The sequence below is a fragment of the Salvia miltiorrhiza genome, chromosome 8 (genome assembly GCF_028751815.1).
Source record: "Salvia miltiorrhiza cultivar Shanhuang (shh) chromosome 8, IMPLAD_Smil_shh, whole genome shotgun sequence".
Lineage (NCBI taxonomy): Eukaryota > Viridiplantae > Streptophyta > Magnoliopsida > Lamiales > Lamiaceae > Salvia > Salvia miltiorrhiza.
This window is the reverse complement of record NC_080394.1, coordinates 20203113-20221911: the sequence shown is the minus strand read 5'-3', so window position 1 is coordinate 20221911 and position 18799 is coordinate 20203113. Positions and strand designations below refer to the sequence as shown.

The following is an 18799-nucleotide window of genomic DNA, read 5'->3' as shown; positions in this document are numbered from 1 at the left end:
CCCGATAACTATTTAGACAGTCCTACATGTGTGGGCTGCAAAACGACAAAAATTAACAATTAAAACATCTATATAGCAAACGACTTATGTTTCGCATTATTCAGTTTGCAGTAGTCAATGGGTAGGTGAGTAGATCATGACTACCTTAATAATAAACTTATTTTCACTACCGAATACGCGCAGTTCGTGATCCACGTTTCTTCGAATAATAGATACAGTATATGTTTAAGAAATTCAAATACTAGCTCCCTCCATCAATAACTCCTTGTTTTTCCTTTGTAGATAGTCTCCCAAGTAACTTTTTATTCATTTTGGAACACTACCTCACCATTAATAATACCTCATTTATTCTTGTTTTTGAACATTTCATCGCTCTCAATATTAATTGTAACACTATTTTATCACTTTCAATATAACACTTTTTCATCACTTCTAATATATTCAACAACTTTATCTTATAATATGTGTCCTCCCTCCTAAAAAGTTATTTGGGGGACAGATAGAGTACTTATTTTCTAAATTAGGGGAGAGGTTTCCTGTTCAATCTATTCTCATTTAAATATTTTAAGTTATGTTTAGGGATGTTAATCTAGCCTGAAACCCGTGGGCTAACCCGATTAATCCGTCAAGGGCTGAAAATAGTTCCCATTTTATATTTTAAAAGGTGTGCGTATATATATATATATATATATATATATATATATATATATATATATATATATATAGAAGAAAGTTCAATGGAGAACCATATATATTCAAAGAACAGAGATCAAATCTCATGTGTTGATCTTATCTAATCTAACTGTCAGCGTTCGTTCGTTTAACGTTCAACGGTAATTTGTGTTGAACGTATCCAGGGTTCGAACCCCAAAAACTCCAAACGTTCAATAAAATTATTGATATGTGTTCGCTAATATTTTCACCACGCCGCAAGTATACGGTGTAGTTGCAATATAAGGGAAGCAAGGTCGTATCCCACAAGGATTGGTGAATTCAAACTTCTAAATACCATTAATAAGTGGTTTTCAATCTATTTAGACAACCAAAGATGAAGAGATATTGAAGGTTAAATCAAAGTTAAATTAAAGCAAGCAAACTAAATAACAAAAATATAAACTTAGTTAATAAATTGGGGAATGACTCGAAGGAAAGTTATCCTAGGGACTAGATTTCGATGGATCGTAATGAACTTCAATCTAAAGCAATATTAATCTTGATATGGCCTACTTATCTAGGGCGATCTCCCCACTAGTTTTAGCCCCCTCCCGGACGACTAAAACAGTAGATTACGGGTCATAATTGCCGTCCCCGGTCAATTTCTAACCTATAACTCCCAAGAGCACAAAAGATCAACAAGCCCTCACCCACCTCTCAACCTCCCGGTTTATTGAGATGATATGTATCAAACTCCTAATCTATTGTAATTATCCTCTCCCGATTCAAATCACAAATTAGAAATGCACAAAAGGTGGCCAACCAATCATACAAGAGATAAATCTAGGACTTGAAAAGATAACAATAAGCACAATCAAGATATATATTGAACAAAGAAATCAATCCATTACAAATCCATCTAATCTAATCCCTAAGATAAGAGATTTTAGCCAAGCATATTCATAATAAAAGCAAATCTCAAGTCATAAGAAAACATAAATAAAGATATAGAGAGATAGAGATTCATAGACAAATCCTATAATCTTGATCTTCAATCATGTAGTCTTGATGAGCTCCTTTCCAAGTCTTCCCCTTCTTTATTTGATTTTGGTGTTGTTTTTGTGTGTGGAAGAGAGAAAAAATGGTAGAGAATGGAGGCTAGGGTTTGGAATTGGAGAGTTGGGGAAGATGAAGTGGGTGTGTGTGAGGTTGGGGAAGATGAATAATGTGAGGAAAAGGGGGAGAAAGGGGTTAAAAACGCGTTTGGGGTCCATTTGGGGGAGCCCCGCCCTTTTCCCGCGGTCACGGCCCGCGTCCGCGGCCTTCAAACGTGGGGAATGCTCAGGGGACCCGCGGTCCCGCCCCGCGGCCGTGGGTGGTGACCGCGGGTGTCTCCTGAGTCGGGAACAGCTGACCCGCGGTCCCACCCTGCGGCCGCGGGTGGTGACCGCGGGCTACTGGGCGTATTGCGCAGGCCGCTCGTTTTGCTCCGTTCTCCCTCGTCCGGACTCGGATTTGATCGCCGTTTGCGCTCACGGATTCCTCTCGAGACGTACTTCGATCTCATGTCTTCAAAATCCTCCAATTAATTCTTGATTTTCCCTGAAATCACTCCAAAACTACACCAAGGAATTAAAACTCAACAAAACTCAAAATTGGGATACAAACACATATTAACAATCAATTCATGGGGGAAAATGACAACAATTCATGCGATATTGAGGTACGAAAACCATGTTTGTCAACCCCCCAAACTTAAAGCGTTGTTTGTCCCCAAACAACAAAGAGAAGAGAAATAAAAGATAACAAACATGTGAGAATGAATTGGTGTCATTTCAAGGGCTTCAATTTTTTTCAAAATATTTCACTAGTGTATCACAAGTAGATATGCATTTCAAGAAGTCACAAGTGATAGTAAGTTCAACATTATAGCCTCCAAGCTTGAATCCTCACAAGGTGAATGTTTCAATGATGCACTCGACTCTCAAGTGTTTAGAATGGACGTGTTTACACTCAATTCGAAACAATGCATGCAATCTACCATAGGCTTGCCATTTGTCCTAACTCTCTATGCTTCAATGTGTTATAAATAGAGATCAAAAAGGGCTTTCATTGGGTTGTAATGAGGGCTCTTTGGTAAGGTGAGTAGTTTTTTTAGGCAAAGTGACTCATCCCACAATCCATCAATCACAATGAACAAATCAACTTCACCATTTCTCTTATCAATCAAAAACCAAAATCCCTACATTTCATCTTTTCATCCTTAGTGATATCTATCATGGCTATGATTCAAAAGGCAAATCACTCCCCTTTATGCTCTTTTATTCACATTCATTTTCATTTCTTTTTCTTTTTGAGCTCATAGGGGATTAGTGATTTTCACACAATCAAAGCTTGATAAGCAATTTCAATCATTTCCCAAACTTTTTTTCTTCATCAAAGCAACCACTAACACTCTAAGTTCTACCCCTTTATCATTGGTTCATTCAAAGAAAGGCTACAAGGCACAAAAGGGGTAAACTAGGATCATATGAGAATTTGGCACAATTGGGGTCAAGTGGCTAACAAAGATGGCCTTAAATCACTTCAATATTAACAACACATCTACTTTTATTTTCAAGAGAGGACTCATGGCAAGTTCTAGAGACCAACATACATGCTCAATCGATTTACACTCAAGAACAAAATGAGATTGTGATAATATGACAATCAATGGCTCAAATCTTACAAGCTCATTATCAAGTTCTTGGAGGCAAAACATTTAACTCACTTGTCACAAGTTCAAACTTTTCATGCATAATCCACAAGTGATACACACAATTTCTTTTCAAAAGCAACATTCATATCATAAGCCCAACACACATTTCATCCAACTCATGTTTTTCAACAATCAAGCTCAAAAACAAAAGACAAGGAAAAGCTCAAAAACAGAGACAAAATCTCATTATTCGAAAACTAAACTAACTAAATAAATAAACAACGGATAAACGAGATAAGTAACCCATCTTCACCCTCCCCCCAAACTTATTTCACACAAAGGAGAAATAAGTTTGGATGAAGGAGAAAATGGTTACTTGTCTCGTACTCACAAACGAGGTGGAGGCTTAGGCGGTGGCCATTTCTCATCAAATTTGCATGCTCCATCCACCGCGACCCAAAAATATGGTGGCTTTGCAATTCTTGAGACATCCCGGGCGTCATGGTAATCTCGTTCACCATCTAGAGTACCACCACACTCAAACAATTCCTTATTAGACAAATCAAAGTGAAAATCAAAAGATGAAGATAAATAAAAGTGAAAGAAGCAAGCCTTCATAGAATCGCCTGTGGCGAGGTAAGGATCGACAAAATTTTTGACTTTGCTTTCTTTAAAGCTTGTGAAATCTTCATCTTTTTGAAATTGTAGAGGTTGTGTCGGAAAAGTTGGGCTCTCGACTTCAAGGGGTTTGGAGAATTGATCCTCATCTTCTTCATACTCTTCTTCAACTTCTTGAGGCTCTTCACTTAGCATTGGCATTGGTTCCTCATACAAGGTTCCATTTTGAAGGCTAATGGCCATGCACAAATCATCAATTCGCTTTTGATTTTCCATAGTGGTAGCCAAAGACCTTCTTTGCTCTTCTAGCATAACCTCCGATTTTGCTAGACTTTTTTCTATCCAAGCTTGTGTAGCTATGAAGCATTGAAGGAGATCGTCTTTTGAATTTGATTTCTCCTCTTGATAGTATCGATTTCCCCCTTGGAAGCCTTCTTGAGTGGAATAAGAAATTTCATAATTCCAACTATTGAAATGGTCCTCATACTCCAATGGTGATTGCCACTCCATGGCATTGCACCCCATGTCATAAAAGTCACCATAGGAAGGTGTTGGTTGGAAGGCTTTTTGGATCATTGGTTGCCTACAATTTCTTTTGGCTTCCAAAACACGCAACTTAAGTTGCATCAACGCCAATTGTAGTTGGAGTTGCTCAACCAACTCATTCCTTCCATCATCCATTTTTGGTGCCGCTTTTACGGTTGTGGAGCAATTTTCTCTAACAAAAACAAATAAACATATAAATAAACAAACATAAAAACAATATCTAAATTAGATAAAAACAACTTTTCACAATATCAAAAGTAAAAACTCAACCAATCCCCGGCAACGGCGCCAAAAACTTGTTCGCTAATATTTTCACCACGCCGCAAGTATACGGTGTAGTTGCAATATAAGGGAAGCAAGGTCGTATCCCACAAGGATTGGTGAATTCAAACTTCTAAATACCATTAATAAGTGGTTTTCAATCTATTTAGACAACCAAAGATGAAGAGATATTGAAGGTTAAATCAAAGTTAAATTAAAGCAAGCAAACTAAATAACAAAAATATAAACTTAGTTAATAAATTGGGGAATGACTCGAAGGAAAGTTATCCTAGGGACTAGATTTCGATGGATCGTAATGAACTTCAATCTAAAGCAATATTAATCTTGATATGGCCTACTTATCTAGGGCGATCTCCCCACTAGTTTTAGCCCCCTCCCGGACGACTAAAACAGTAGATTACGGGTCATAATTGCCGTCCCCGGTCAATTTCTAACCTATAACTCCCAAGAGCACAAAAGATCAACAAGCCCTCACCCACCTCTCAACCTCCCGGTTTATTGAGATGATATGTATCAAACTCCTAATCTATTGTAATTATCCTCTCCCGATTCAAATCACAAATTAGAAATGCACAAAAGGTGGCCAACCAATCATACAAGAGATAAATCTAGGACTTGAAAAGATAACAATAAGCACAATCAAGATATATATTGAACAAAGAAATCAATCCATTACAAATCCATCTAATCTAATCCCTAAGATAAGAGATTTTAGCCAAGCATATTCATAATAAAAGCAAATCTCAAGTCATAAGAAAACATAAATAAAGATATAGAGAGATAGAGATTCATAGACAAATCCTATAATCTTGATCTTCAATCATGTAGTCTTGATGAGCTCCTTTCCAAGTCTTCCCCTTCTTTATTTGATTTTGGTGTTGTTTTTGTGTGTGGAAGAGAGAAAAAATGGTAGAGAATGGAGGCTAGGGTTTGGGATTGGAGAGTTGGGGAAGATGAAGTGGGTGTGTGTGAGGTTGGGGAAGATGAATAATGTGAGGAAACGGGGGAGAAAGGGGTTAAAAACGCGTTTGGGGTCCATTTGGGGGAGCCCCGCCCTTTTCCCGCGGTCACGGCCCGCGTCCGCGGCCTTCAAACGTGGGGAATGCTCAGGGGACCCGCGGTCCCGCCCCGCGGCCGTGGGTGGTGACCGCGGGTGTCTCCTGAGTCGGGAACAGCTGACCCGCGGTCCCACCCTGCGGCCGCGGGTGGTGACCGCGGGCTACTGGGCGTATTGCGCAGGCCGCTCGTTTTGCTCCGTTCTCCCTCGTCCGGACTCGGATTTGGTCGCCGTTTGCGCTCACGGATTCCTCTCGAGACGTACTTCGATCTCATGTCTTCAAAATCCTCCAATTAATTCTTGATTTTCCCTGAAATCACTCCAAAACTACACCAAGGAATTAAAACTCAACAAAACTCAAAATTGGGATACAAACACATATTAACAATCAATTCATGGGGGAAAATGACAACAATTCATGCGATATTGAGGTACGAAAACCATGTTTGTCAATATGTTCAACTCGCATTACTAACATATTCAATGGTTCTCCATTCTCTACTATTTTGCAGCTCTATATGGAACTTAACTCTAATTTCATCCATTGGAAATGCAAATATTTAAAGAAGTGAGAAACAATCTCATCCATTGATCATGATCTATCAAACGGTCCATAATTAAGAATAAATCTTGTGTCCAGATTTTGATGAACATATCAATAATTGTGATGAACATGTCAGTAATTTTTTTATGAACGGACGTATTTGTTGAAAATATATATTTGTTTAAAATTACGCACTCTAGGATTCGATCTCCAAACGTTCAATAAAATTATTGTTATGTTCATCAAAAACCATTGACACGTTCAACGTTCCTAACTTCCAGAAAAAAATTAATTTCTCCATAGAACCTAACCCTATATATATATATAGGGAGAGGTTCAAGAAAGAACCATATATAAAAAAAGAACGGAGAACCATTTTCAGCCATTCGATTATCAAGATCTATGGTGGATGTATCATCTTGTTGGATGAATGCAGATCCTGGGTTCGAATCCTGAAGGGAGCAATTTTTTTTATTTTTTTGAGTGCATTAATTTTAACAGCGAATGCATTATTTTTACAGTGAATGCATTAGATTTGATGGTTCTCACGTTCTCACAAATAATGTAGTTCTCTCTAGAACCACACGTTATATATATAGGGAGAGGTTCAAGAAAGAACCACTAAATAAAGAAGAACGGAGAACCATTTTCAGCCATTTGATCATCAAGATCTACGGTGGATGCATCATCTTGTTGGATGAATGCAGATCATGGGTTCGAATCCTGAAGGGAGCAATTTTTTTATTTTTTTTAGTACAATAATTTTAACAGCGAATGCATTAATTTTTACAGTTGATGCATTAGATCTTGATGGTTCTCACGTTCTCACAAATAATGCAGTTCTCTCTAGAACCACACCCTATATATATATATATACATTAAAAAGACTAGTTTTTCCATATTTTTATTTGGGTGGACACCTTATTCCTTTTCTTATACAAAAAGGGCTAATTGAGCCATTAACTCTATAATTTATATATTTTGTGAAAAGTGAATAGATTTTATCTAATGCAAAATACATTAATGCTCGATATAAGAATAAAAAAATCCTAAACAAATATAATTTATATATTTTATGAAAAATGAATAAATTTTTTCTTTCGAAATGGGTATATATTATTTTGCCACGTTAACTACTAACCCAAGAATGAAAAGACAGGAATCAGTAGATAGTAATAAGAAGGGGTTATTGCCAGAAAATACATATACTTTGTCAATTTTCTGGTTTATATCATGACCTTATAATTTGGCCAGAAAATACATCAATTTTCAATTTAATTGCAATTATAACATGACTTTATAGTTTGGCCAAAAAATACACAAAGTTTCAATTTATTCTCAATTATAACATGACCTTGTAATTAATTTAGTATAATAATATCAAGTTTAATACATTAAATATTTTTAATTTTCTTTTCATCTCACAATATACTATATATAAATACGTATATATTTGATAAATATACATCTATTTGTAAATAATATATAATATTATTTACTTTTTAACATAGTTTCTATTATATATGTACGTAATTTTTTTAATTGGTCCTAATAATTTATAATTTCACAATTTAAATAAATAAATACTTATTATATATATATATATAATATATTAATAGAATATTAAAATCAAATTTATATATATATATATATATATATATATATATATATATATAAAACAAGATATTATATTGATGGCTTAAAAATACATACATATATATATATATATATATTATGAAATAATTAATCATCTAACTTAATTTTTATAAAAATTAATCAATCAATTAAAAATATTTTATACATAAAAATTTAATATAAATACAATAAATATTAATACATCTATGATGAAAAATAATCTAAATAAGGTCATGTTATAATTGAGAATAAATTGAAATTTGATGTATTTTCTGACCAGACTATAAAGTCATGTTATAATTGCAATTAAATTGAAAATTGATGTATTTTCTGGCCAAATTATAAAGTCATGATATAAATCAGAAAATTGACAAAAGTATATGTATTTTCTGGCAATAACCCCTAATAAGAAGCACTATACACCAATAATTAATCAATAACAAACCATTCCCCACAACAGATTTTTATTTAATATGATATATTACATAGTACATGAATCAAATATCCATTCCAAATACATTTCATCTTCCAATACAAATGCTGAATAAAATGGAATCATCATCATCGCCATAATCATCAATACACTCGTAATAACGGAATATATATATATAGACCACATTAATTTTTCATAAACATAGGGATGTGGTTTTAGTTGATGAGAAGGAAGGCATCCACAAGAGTGAGAAGAGTGACTAAAACAGGAACATAGATCTCAGGAGGTGGAGAGAGAATGGTCGTCTTCTCATACTCTATAGTCCATTTTCCCAAACCCTCACTCACTGTGAGTGTGCATGCAAAACTCTTGTACAGTAGCAGAACATCACCTTCCAAAACAGTAAGTTTTATGGTTTTTGTAGCATCATCTACCACCTCTGTCAAAACCTTCATCCCCATTCCAATCCCTCCTGCACACCATCGATCCATCAATCAATCATAAATAGAAAACTTATATATATCTGCTAATTAACAATTTAATTATGTAACACAAGTTTGTTTGTGATGAAAGAAAATGTATGTATATATATACCGATAGTGTAACTCCAGACCGTGATACAGCCGACGACCCCTAACTCTCCTTGGATGACCTCAGCAGTTTTGTAGACGGCGGGAAATATTTTGACGATGTCGGTTAGGTTGAACTTGAAGAAATTGTAGAATTTATCAGCTGGGCATTTGATTGGAGAGCTAGCAACTAGGGTTTCTACCTTGTTTGCCATTTCTGGTATTCGATCAATTTTAGTGTGCTTGGAGTTGCAACCAAATTAATTTATCTTCTCAATTTATATTGTTGTGGGAAGATTATTTAATTGTTATTGGTTGGATTGTTGGTGTATTCTCACACCTACTATCTATAATTGATGATGGGCAATCTCAAAACGAAATAAATCTTGGGTAAGGATTCTTGATAGTTATTAATTGAACATAATTAATCGATTAATTAATATACGAATAGACTTTTAGTAGTCCATATTTTTGAAAAAACTTGACTTAGTATTACATTTTTAGAAAGGCGGGTAGAAAATATCTGGCTTTAAGTCTTTAATTAAAGGGATTATAGCAAAAAAATACACGAACTTTGATAAAAGTTGTAATTTTCACCTGAACTTTCAAATTAGCCAAAATATACCTGAACTTATATTTTTTGTTGTAAATTTCACCTCGACGGAGTACAATCATTGCAAGTTCAGGTGAAATTTACAACAAAAAATATAAGTTTAGGTATATTTTGGCTAATTTGAAAGTTCAGGTGAAAATTGCAACTTTTATCAAAGTTCGTGTATTTTTTGGCTATAATCCCTTAATTAAATATTGGTTCTTGCCCTAAGAAGATAATGGATCGGCTATCCGATCCTGAGTACTTTTTCAAATTTTACCTCATATAGAATTCATTTGTTCGTATATACTCGTTTCAGGCTTATTATCAAAATGACTTTACTATTTGAATAATTAAACGGTACATGTCCCAATAAAAATCTAAATGTTAGCTACAATATATACAATATAATTTAAGAATAAAGAACGATTAAAACTTAAATTACAAATATAAACTTCTAACTTTAAGCAGTCGTATCCAAAGCAATATTCTTACTAAACGTTTTACATTAAAAAATTACTTCATCCGTCCATGATATCGTTTCCACTTTTGTCATTTTGATCTGTTCACGATAACATTTTCACTTTTATTTATAACAGTAGAGTGCACAAATTTTCATTCACAACAATAGTGAGACTCAAACTCCACTGACAATAATATCATTAGTATTAACTAATATCCATTATTTTCTTAAAACATGTGTCGTCGTCCACAAAGTGGAAATAATATCGTGGACATAGAGAGTATAACTTACTTATACATTAACGGATATATCCATTGTTGGAATCCATTGAAATAAAAATTAAAATTAAAATTACTTATTAAGATAAAATATTTAAAATTTAATCACATTTACTACTTTACCACCACAATTCACAATTAATTTATATTTTGATTGTAAATTTTAAATGTAAAACTTAAATTGGTAATCACAATTATTTTTAATTGTGAATTTTTCAGCTTTAATATTCGAATTCATAATAAATATTATTTCACAAAATCTCATGTACACCTGGGTGCACGGTACACCTAGGTTGACCTGTACTCATATCCTAACCCGCATGTTAATTAATCAAAACCCGCATCTTGACTCAAATCATGTAAATGACGCTACTGTCAATTTTATAGTGTTATTTAAAATATTATAGTGTCATTTACAATCTTATAGTGTCAATTACAGGAAGTGTCATTTATATTGTTAAATAGTGTCAATTATACATAGTGTCATTTACAATATTATATATAGTGTCATTTATACGAAATGTCATTTGCATAATAGAATACTGCCAATTACAGACAGTGTCATCTGTATAACCGAATAATGTCATTTACACGATTTGAATTAGGATGCGGGTTTGGTTAACCCGGATGTATGATACATCCGGGTGTACCCAAGACCACCTCATATTATTTTTAGCTATGCATTATAATTTTAAACTTCGAATTTACCGCAAAATTATATGCAAGTTCTCCATTCAGCTTTAAAAATTTTGCCGGTGTTCAATTTATGCAAATTTAGGTAGCTAGTAGAAGTTGGTAATTAATATTTAAGTTGATAACATATTTTCTAAAAAAAATTTCCCTTCCCTCCCACGTGAAATGTCGGGTAGTCGTCTATTTTCTTTTTTTTTCTCCCGTCTTTCCTCCTATTTTCTGAGCTGTCATTGTATTTTAAAACATTTGTATCTACATCAGCTACTGACTGATCATTTGTAATAATTGCTCACTTCATTAAAATGATGTATTTATTTGCTTTCTATCTATACGTCTTTTTTAAAGCAATAATGATATTTAGACAAAATTTATCCGGACAAAATATAATTAAATACTTTACAAAATAAATTTGTTTAAGAAATTTGATTCAAAATAAAATAGGATTTAACTAGTTTTATTATTTTCTTTATATTGTAATTTTTTAATAACCTTTTTAGTTATTGTTATTTTTAAAGTACACAAACTACAAATAAAATAATAAAAAATAATAAAAATTGTTAAAAAATGTCACGACCGGTCCTAATTAAGGATAATTAAGCCGGGAAATCGTGGCTAATGGAGGGAGATTAGAAGCGGGGTAGAAAGGGGAATAATCAAACAAGAAAGGATCGTATTTCATCATTGTTAACAACATAGATATCTATAATATAACAGAGTTTTTGTCGTATAGACTCAAATAACTAACAAGTTCGGATAACTCCGACTTGTCCAAAATAACATAAAACTTCTGAGTACGCAGCGGAATAAGGTTCTGATTACATGTATGAAGACATGTAACCCTAGAGTTCATTAATACATAATAAGACAAAAGAGTCCCGCTCGTCACTTCATCACCATCGGCAGCTGCTCAACCTGCACATTTAGAAATATATGCAGGGCTGAGTACAAAAGTACTCAGTGGGCACATATGCCTACTATGAAATATAACATGCTTCGTAAAGTTGTAAATTGTCATGCCATCATAAACAGTACAGCAAGGGAGTTTTTCTCTAAAAAGGCCCAAGCTTACTAAATTCATTTGTGATTCTTAAAGTTCGACTGCAGTCTAAGTTCTCTTGTAATCTATCATATCTGGAACTTTGTGCCGGAGAGGTGGCCACCTCTCACGGACACTTGACCGGCCAACCCGCTAGATGACTCACGGTCACTGGTGTACACTAGCCCTGGCAGGATAGCTATCAACCGCTCAAGACCCGAATTCGATTACATGATTAAAGTCACATCAGATAGATATCATACTGAAATTTAAACATTTTATGGCAAGACAATATTTGAAATAACTTCAATTAATTTAGTCATGAAATAACTTGCTTGAACGTAACATTTAAACTCATTTGATATATATATGAAAGTAATGCCCACCTGATAGCAAAGCTTTGCTACAGATTAGTGACTCCTTGACGAGCTCTTATTCTTGCGCTCGACCTTTAATCCGAGAAAATAACGTAAGACTTTAAATCGAGGGAAAATTCTCAATTAAATGAGAATGCGTAATTAAACTATGCATGAATCTCGTATGCATGAACTATTATTCTGAGATAATAATCAGGGAATTTCTATTGTTAATCCAGGCTATCGGATTTAAACAAAAGCTAAGTCTCGTCTCATGAAGCCGGATAATTAACAAAAATTAATCCGTTCTCTTCGGGGTGTTCTAATCCGTCAATTAAATAAACCCCGCTCCTCGTAGTCAATAGAAAATAAATACTTCAACTTATTCGCTTTATAATCTCATAATTAATCGGGCTTAATAAATAAGAACAAGTAATGTTATAAAATTAAAAAAAAAATAAAATAAAATAAAAAGGCTCAACATAAGGCACATAAGAATCACAATCAAACATCATCAAAACATGCTCTGCTTTTACACTGACTCAACTTCAAAATTTAATCTGTTCTGACTCCGACATCTCCTGGACTCGAGACTCATACCGAAAGAAAGATCTTCGAGTCTAGTTTCATATAAAAAAAATAGAGTCGAAAACTCCAAGTGGTTTGAGAGATATGACGTTTTTACCACGATCTACCATGTTCGGCAGTTTTGAACAATCGAAAACTTGTATTTTTGAAAAATAGTAAACGTTGTCAAACTGGGCTCAACTTTGGTGGATATCTAAATAACACAATAAGGTTAATACCATAAAAATTTGGAAAACTAGATCACCCAGGAAGCTACTGAAATAAATGACTCTTTTCTCTGTTCTCTGAAATTCTCAGTAGTAATGTGCAGTTTAGGTTTTACATTTTAAAGAAGTATCATACGAAGTTGGAATGGCTTGAAATTTTACCAGGGTACTCAAGACTCATGTAGGGACTTGCTATAAAATTTTCAAAGCTGTTAGACATCGACAAACCGTCGATCACAGTAGGTCAGTAGGCCTACGAAATTCATATTTATAAGTCCTTAAAAATAATTTATATAAATCAAGAAATAATAGTTTAATCCCAAAAATATTCATTAAAAGTCCATCCTAATTTAAATAAAGAACGGACCTCATTTAAAATAAATAGTCCCAAACTTGTTACGCACATATACTAAATCTTTCACGAAACATCCTTTAAAATAAACTTTGATACATAGAAAATAATTCAACAACTTGAGCTCTTAAGGGGTTGTTTTACAACAGACACCAAATCTACCTCGGATCTCCAAATGAGGCTCCAAAAGACATTCTGGAAACTAGACATTTCAAGGATCATTCTCCAATTTGAATCGAATGAAAAACAATTCAAACGAGCAAGATATGCCCTCTCAAAGATGGGTATTTAACAAGCAAAAATCTGTAAATTTCATATTTCCAGATTACAACCAAGTCAGTGGGCTTTCTTTAAAAATTCATATCTCCCTTTACAAAACTCCACTGGGAACCCCAAAGGTCAATCTGGAAACTAGGGAGAGATCATAACACTCTCCAGTTGGATTTACTCTAAGAACCTTCATGGTTTAGAAGATATGACTATCTAAAGTTCAGTGCACAAAAAGAGTTCAAGTTTGGCAGATTCAGAACATAAATCGGAAAAACCACTTTAAGCTTCACCAAAAATTCTAAAACTGAACAAGTAAGTTCCCAACATGTCAGTGAATATTCAGTAGAAAGATAGGCTTGAGAATCAAATATTTAAGTCGGCCTTTTCCACCTCAAAGTCGTAGGTTTGTAAAATCTACTGGATGGTACATGGAATAAGAACTAGATTTCAAGAATTTATACCGGTTGTTTCCCTTACTCAAAAATGGTGAGGCCGATGTCAAAAGAAAGATACGGGAGTCTAGAGTGACATATTCAAGTTTCAAAGGTTTTCACCGAGTGAAACTTTACTTATGATCTCCCAAAGATTGTTTACGAAAAATGTATTCCAGATGGGCAGTGATGTTTACAAATTCATAAATAAATCATGCGAGCTCTAAATATTCTGAACTTTTACCAAAATATAGAAAATGTATGAAAGATGATACACAATTAATTTGGGAATTTTTGGGAACCGTTTGGATGGCTGGAATCGCCTTGCAAAACACTGCCGGAGCAGTGTGCTTATGGCAGATTCGCTGCCTTACCTCATGCACGGTTTTTCACCCAATAAACTCTAGCTTCGAGTGTTGGGGTACTACTGGACTGGAGCAGCTTGAAATCTTGGCAAAGTAGTTAAGCCAAGTCTTCCTTCTCTTTGTGATTGCTGGTGCGAAATGGAAGGAATGGGTGAAGTGTTGGAGTTGATGGAGTGCAAAGGTAGTGGAGATGGTGGGGAGCATAGGGTAGTGGAGTTGATGGAGTGGGGAACAAAATTAATGGAAAGAAAAAGAGAAGAAAAAGAAAGGAAAAAAATGAAGAGGAGAAATATTGATGTATTTTCTCTGTCTCGGTGATTCTGTAACTGTAAGATGGATCGTGTGCTCGTATATGCTTGATACTGTTTATTTAAATAAATCTCGTATTTCGACATGTGATTTCTCACTAAAACCGATAAATTATGAAATGAATCTAAATTAAATCCGTAGATTTAATTCGTTCGTTGTTCTGATATCTAAATTAAATCCGCAGATTTAATTAACTTCCTGAGTCGGAAATAATTCACGATCTGAGTAAAAATAAAATCAAATTTCATCTCGCTTAAATAAATAACGTGACTTTGCTAAGTCAGTTATAACTCTGAAATAATATCATTAACTGCTTTAACAATATAAATTCAGGATCATAAGCTGAATTCATATTAGGATAAAAACTGTTTTCATTCACTGATGAACAAAAATAAACACTCATTACTGGATTTAAAATATATAAAAGAGCGGGTCACTACATACTACCCCTCTTAACAAAAATTTCGTCCCGAAATTTGCATATTTCTTCTAAAACAGTTCGGGGTATTTCTCCTTCATTTTGTCTTCAAGCTCCCACATGGCTTCCTCTTGTCCGTGGTGTCTCCATAAGACTTTCACTGATGTGATTGCCTTATTCCTGAGTTGTTGTACTTTTCGATCTAGAATGACCTCTGGTCTCTCTTCATAGCTCAAGTCTGGGCAAATGATGATCTCTTCTTGGTGGATTATGTGCTTTGGATCGAAAACGTATTTTCTGAGTTGTGATACGTGGAAAACATTGTGAACGTTTCCAAAGCTTGGCGGTAACGCCAACCTATAGGCTACTGGGCCTATTCTCTCCAAAATCTCATAAGGTCCTACGAATCGGGGCCTAAGTTTTCCCTTGACACCAACCTAGTTATCCCCTTGGTAGGAGATACCTTTAGGAAGACCTTGTCTCCTATTTCAAAACATAACTCAGTTCGACGTGCATCAGCGTAAGATTTCTGTCTATCTTGTGCCTCTTTTATTCGCCCTCTGATCTGGCGGACTATCTCAACCATCTCATTGACCATGTCTGGTCCTAAAACTTTTCTCTCACCCACTTCATCCCAATAAAGCGGTGATCTACATTTTCTTCCATATAATGCCTCATATGGTGCCATATCGATAGTTGCCTGGTAACTGTTATTATAGGCAAATTCAATCAACGGCAGCACTGCTTCCCAACTTCCACCTCTGTCTAACACCACTGTTCTCAACATATCTTCAAGGGTCTGAATTGTCCTTTCAGACTGCCCATCTGTCTGCGGGTGGAAGGCGGTGCTGAAATTTAGCCTCGTGCCTAACTCCTTCTGTAAGCTCATCCAAAATCTAGATGTGAACTTCGAGTCTCGATCTGATGTGATTGACTCGGGTACACCGTGTAAGCGTACAATCTCTCGAACATACAACTGAGCTAGCTTGTCTGACCCGTGTGTGATCGGTATTGGTATAAAATGAGCACATTTTGTGAGTCGATCCACTATTACCCAAATGGCAGTGTTTCCTCTCTTTGTTTTGGGCAAACTGGTCACAAAATCCATTGCGATGTGCTCCCACTTCCATTCTGGAATTTCCAACGATTGTAGTTTTCCATATGGCCTTTGGTGTAAGGCCTTCACCTGTTGGCATGCCAGGCATTTCTCCACAAATGACGCTATGTCTCTCTTCATGCCTTCCCACTAAAAGTGTTTCTTTAGGTCCTGATACATCTTAGTACTCCCTGGGTGGGCAGTATAAGGGTATCGTGAGCCTCACTCATGATTTTATCCTTAAGCTCATCATCGTGGGGGAATGCATATTCTTCCCTCAAAGAGGATAGCATTATCTGCTGTTTCTTGATAATTCTTGACTCCTCCTTTCCTTACTGCTTCCCGTAGTTTCTCCATTTTCTCGTCTTTTCTTTGTGCTTCTACAATCATCTTTCTCAAGCTAGGTATTGTTGCAACAACGCTTGCTATTGTCCCTGGTGGTTTAACCACTTCTATGCTCATTTTTCCAAACTCTTTGATGAGCTCATTCTTTTGGGTGACGAGACATCCCAACCTAGATTGAGTTTTTCGGCTCAATGCATCAGCTACTACATTGGCTTTACCCGGGTGGTAGTTAATACCGCAGTCATAATCCTTCACTAGTTCGAGCCATCTCCTCTGTCTCATGTTGAGGTCCTTTTGCTCGAAAAAGTACTTCAGGCTTTTGTGGTCTGTGAATATCTCACACCTAACTCCATATAGGTGATGTCTCCAAATCTTCAGTGCGTGTACCACTGCAGCTAATTCTAGATCATGGGTCGGATAGTTCAGTTCATGTGGTCTAAGCTGTCGCGACGCGTATGCTATCACTTTTCCTTCTTACATTAGTACACAACCGAGTCCATTTTTGGACGCGTCCGTGTAGATCACATATTCCTTGTCAGCTGTTGGGAGGGTTAACACTGGTGCCGTAGTTAACTTCTCCTTAAGTTCTTGGAAGCTCTTCTCGCACTCCTCTATCCAAGAAAATTTTATTCCCTTCCTGAGTAGTTGCATCATTGGCCTTGCAATTTTGGAAAATCCTTCCATAAACCTCCGGTAGTAACCTGCCAATCCTAAGAAACTTCTTATCTCATTAGGGTTAGTAGGTGATCTCCATTCGCGCACCGCTTGCACTTTTTCAGGGTCCACTTTAATCCCTTCTGATGATACAATATGTCCTAAAAACGTGACTTCGCTGAGCCAAAACTCACACTTGCTGAATTAGGCATAAAGGCGTTCCATCCTCAACGTTTCTAGGACAATTCTCAGATGTTTCTCATGGTCTTTCTCGTTCTTCGAGTAGATCAGGATGTCATCTATGAATACCAAGACAAATTTGTCTAAGTACGGATGGAACACTCGATTCATGAGGTCCATGAACACGGCTGGCGCATTAGTTAGCTCGAATGGCACAACTACAAATTCGTAGTGGCCATACCTAGTTCGAAACGCCGTCTTAGGTACGTCTTCTGGTCGAATCTTCAGCTGGTGATAACCAGACCGCAAATCAATCTTTGAGAACACGCTTGCTCCCTTGAGCTGGTCGAAAAGGTCATCTATCCTTGGTAAAGGATATTTGTTCTTCAGTGTCACTTTGTTAAGTTCTCTATAGTCTATGCACATTCGCAATGTGCCATCCTTTTTCTTCACGAAAAGTACGGGTGCACTCCAAGGTGATACACTTGGCCTAATGAATCCAAGTTCCAAAAGTTCTTGCAGTTGTATCTTGAGTTCTTCCAACTCTTTAGGAGCCATCCGGTACGGTGCCTTCGAAATAGGAGCTGCCCCGGGCTCCAAATCAATGGTAAACTCAATTGGTCTGTCCGGTGGTGGCCCTGGCAGAATCTCTGGAAATACATCTGAAAAGTCCCGTACAATTGCTACATCTTCTATGCTCTTTTCAGTTCCCAGTTCTCCGTGCAAGTATACGAGGTAAGCTGAGTATCCCTTCTTCATCATTTTCGTTGCTTGCAGGGCGGAGATGATCATCTTTCTTCTTCCCATACTAATTCCGTGGAAATGTGACGGCTCCCTTCCTGGGGGTCAAAACGATATCCGTCTTTCGTTACAAAGGACGGTGGCATAGTTCTCAGCTAGCCAGTCCATTCCTAGGATTATGTCCACATCTCCCATCGGTATAACATAGGAGTTGTTCACTACAATCTTGTGTGACCCTATGTTCAGTTCTAGGTTCAAGCACACATGATCTACTGTCGTCATCCCTCCTATAGGTGATGATATACTCAACTCCTGGTCAGCTCTTTCCATTTTAAGTTTTAATGTATCAACACATGTACTTGAAATGAAAGTATGCGATGCGCCCGTATC

At 35.9% G+C, this 18799-nt stretch overlaps 1 protein-coding gene and 1 long non-coding RNA gene across 2 annotated transcripts; both read right to left on the bottom strand.

The window, feature by feature from the left end:
• Positions 1-8463: 8463 nt before the first annotated feature.
• On the bottom strand, positions 8464-9304 carry LOC131001753 (MLP-like protein 43). Its single transcript, XM_057928319.1, has 2 exons — positions 9062-9304; positions 8464-8939 (listed from the first exon to the last, which is right to left on the bottom strand). The coding sequence occupies exons 1-2, from the start codon at positions 9249-9251 to the stop codon at positions 8683-8685; spliced, it is 447 nt and encodes a 148-aa protein (XP_057784302.1). The 5' UTR covers positions 9252-9304; the 3' UTR covers positions 8464-8682.
• A 2429-nt stretch (positions 9305-11733) lies between these two features.
• Positions 11734-14840, bottom strand: LOC131001751 (uncharacterized). Its single transcript, XR_009094019.1, has 3 exons — positions 14676-14840; positions 12485-12547; positions 11734-11974 (listed from the first exon to the last, which is right to left on the bottom strand). It is a non-coding gene; the product is annotated as an uncharacterized LOC131001751 (long non-coding RNA).
• Between the last annotated feature and the right edge of the window lie 3959 nt (positions 14841-18799).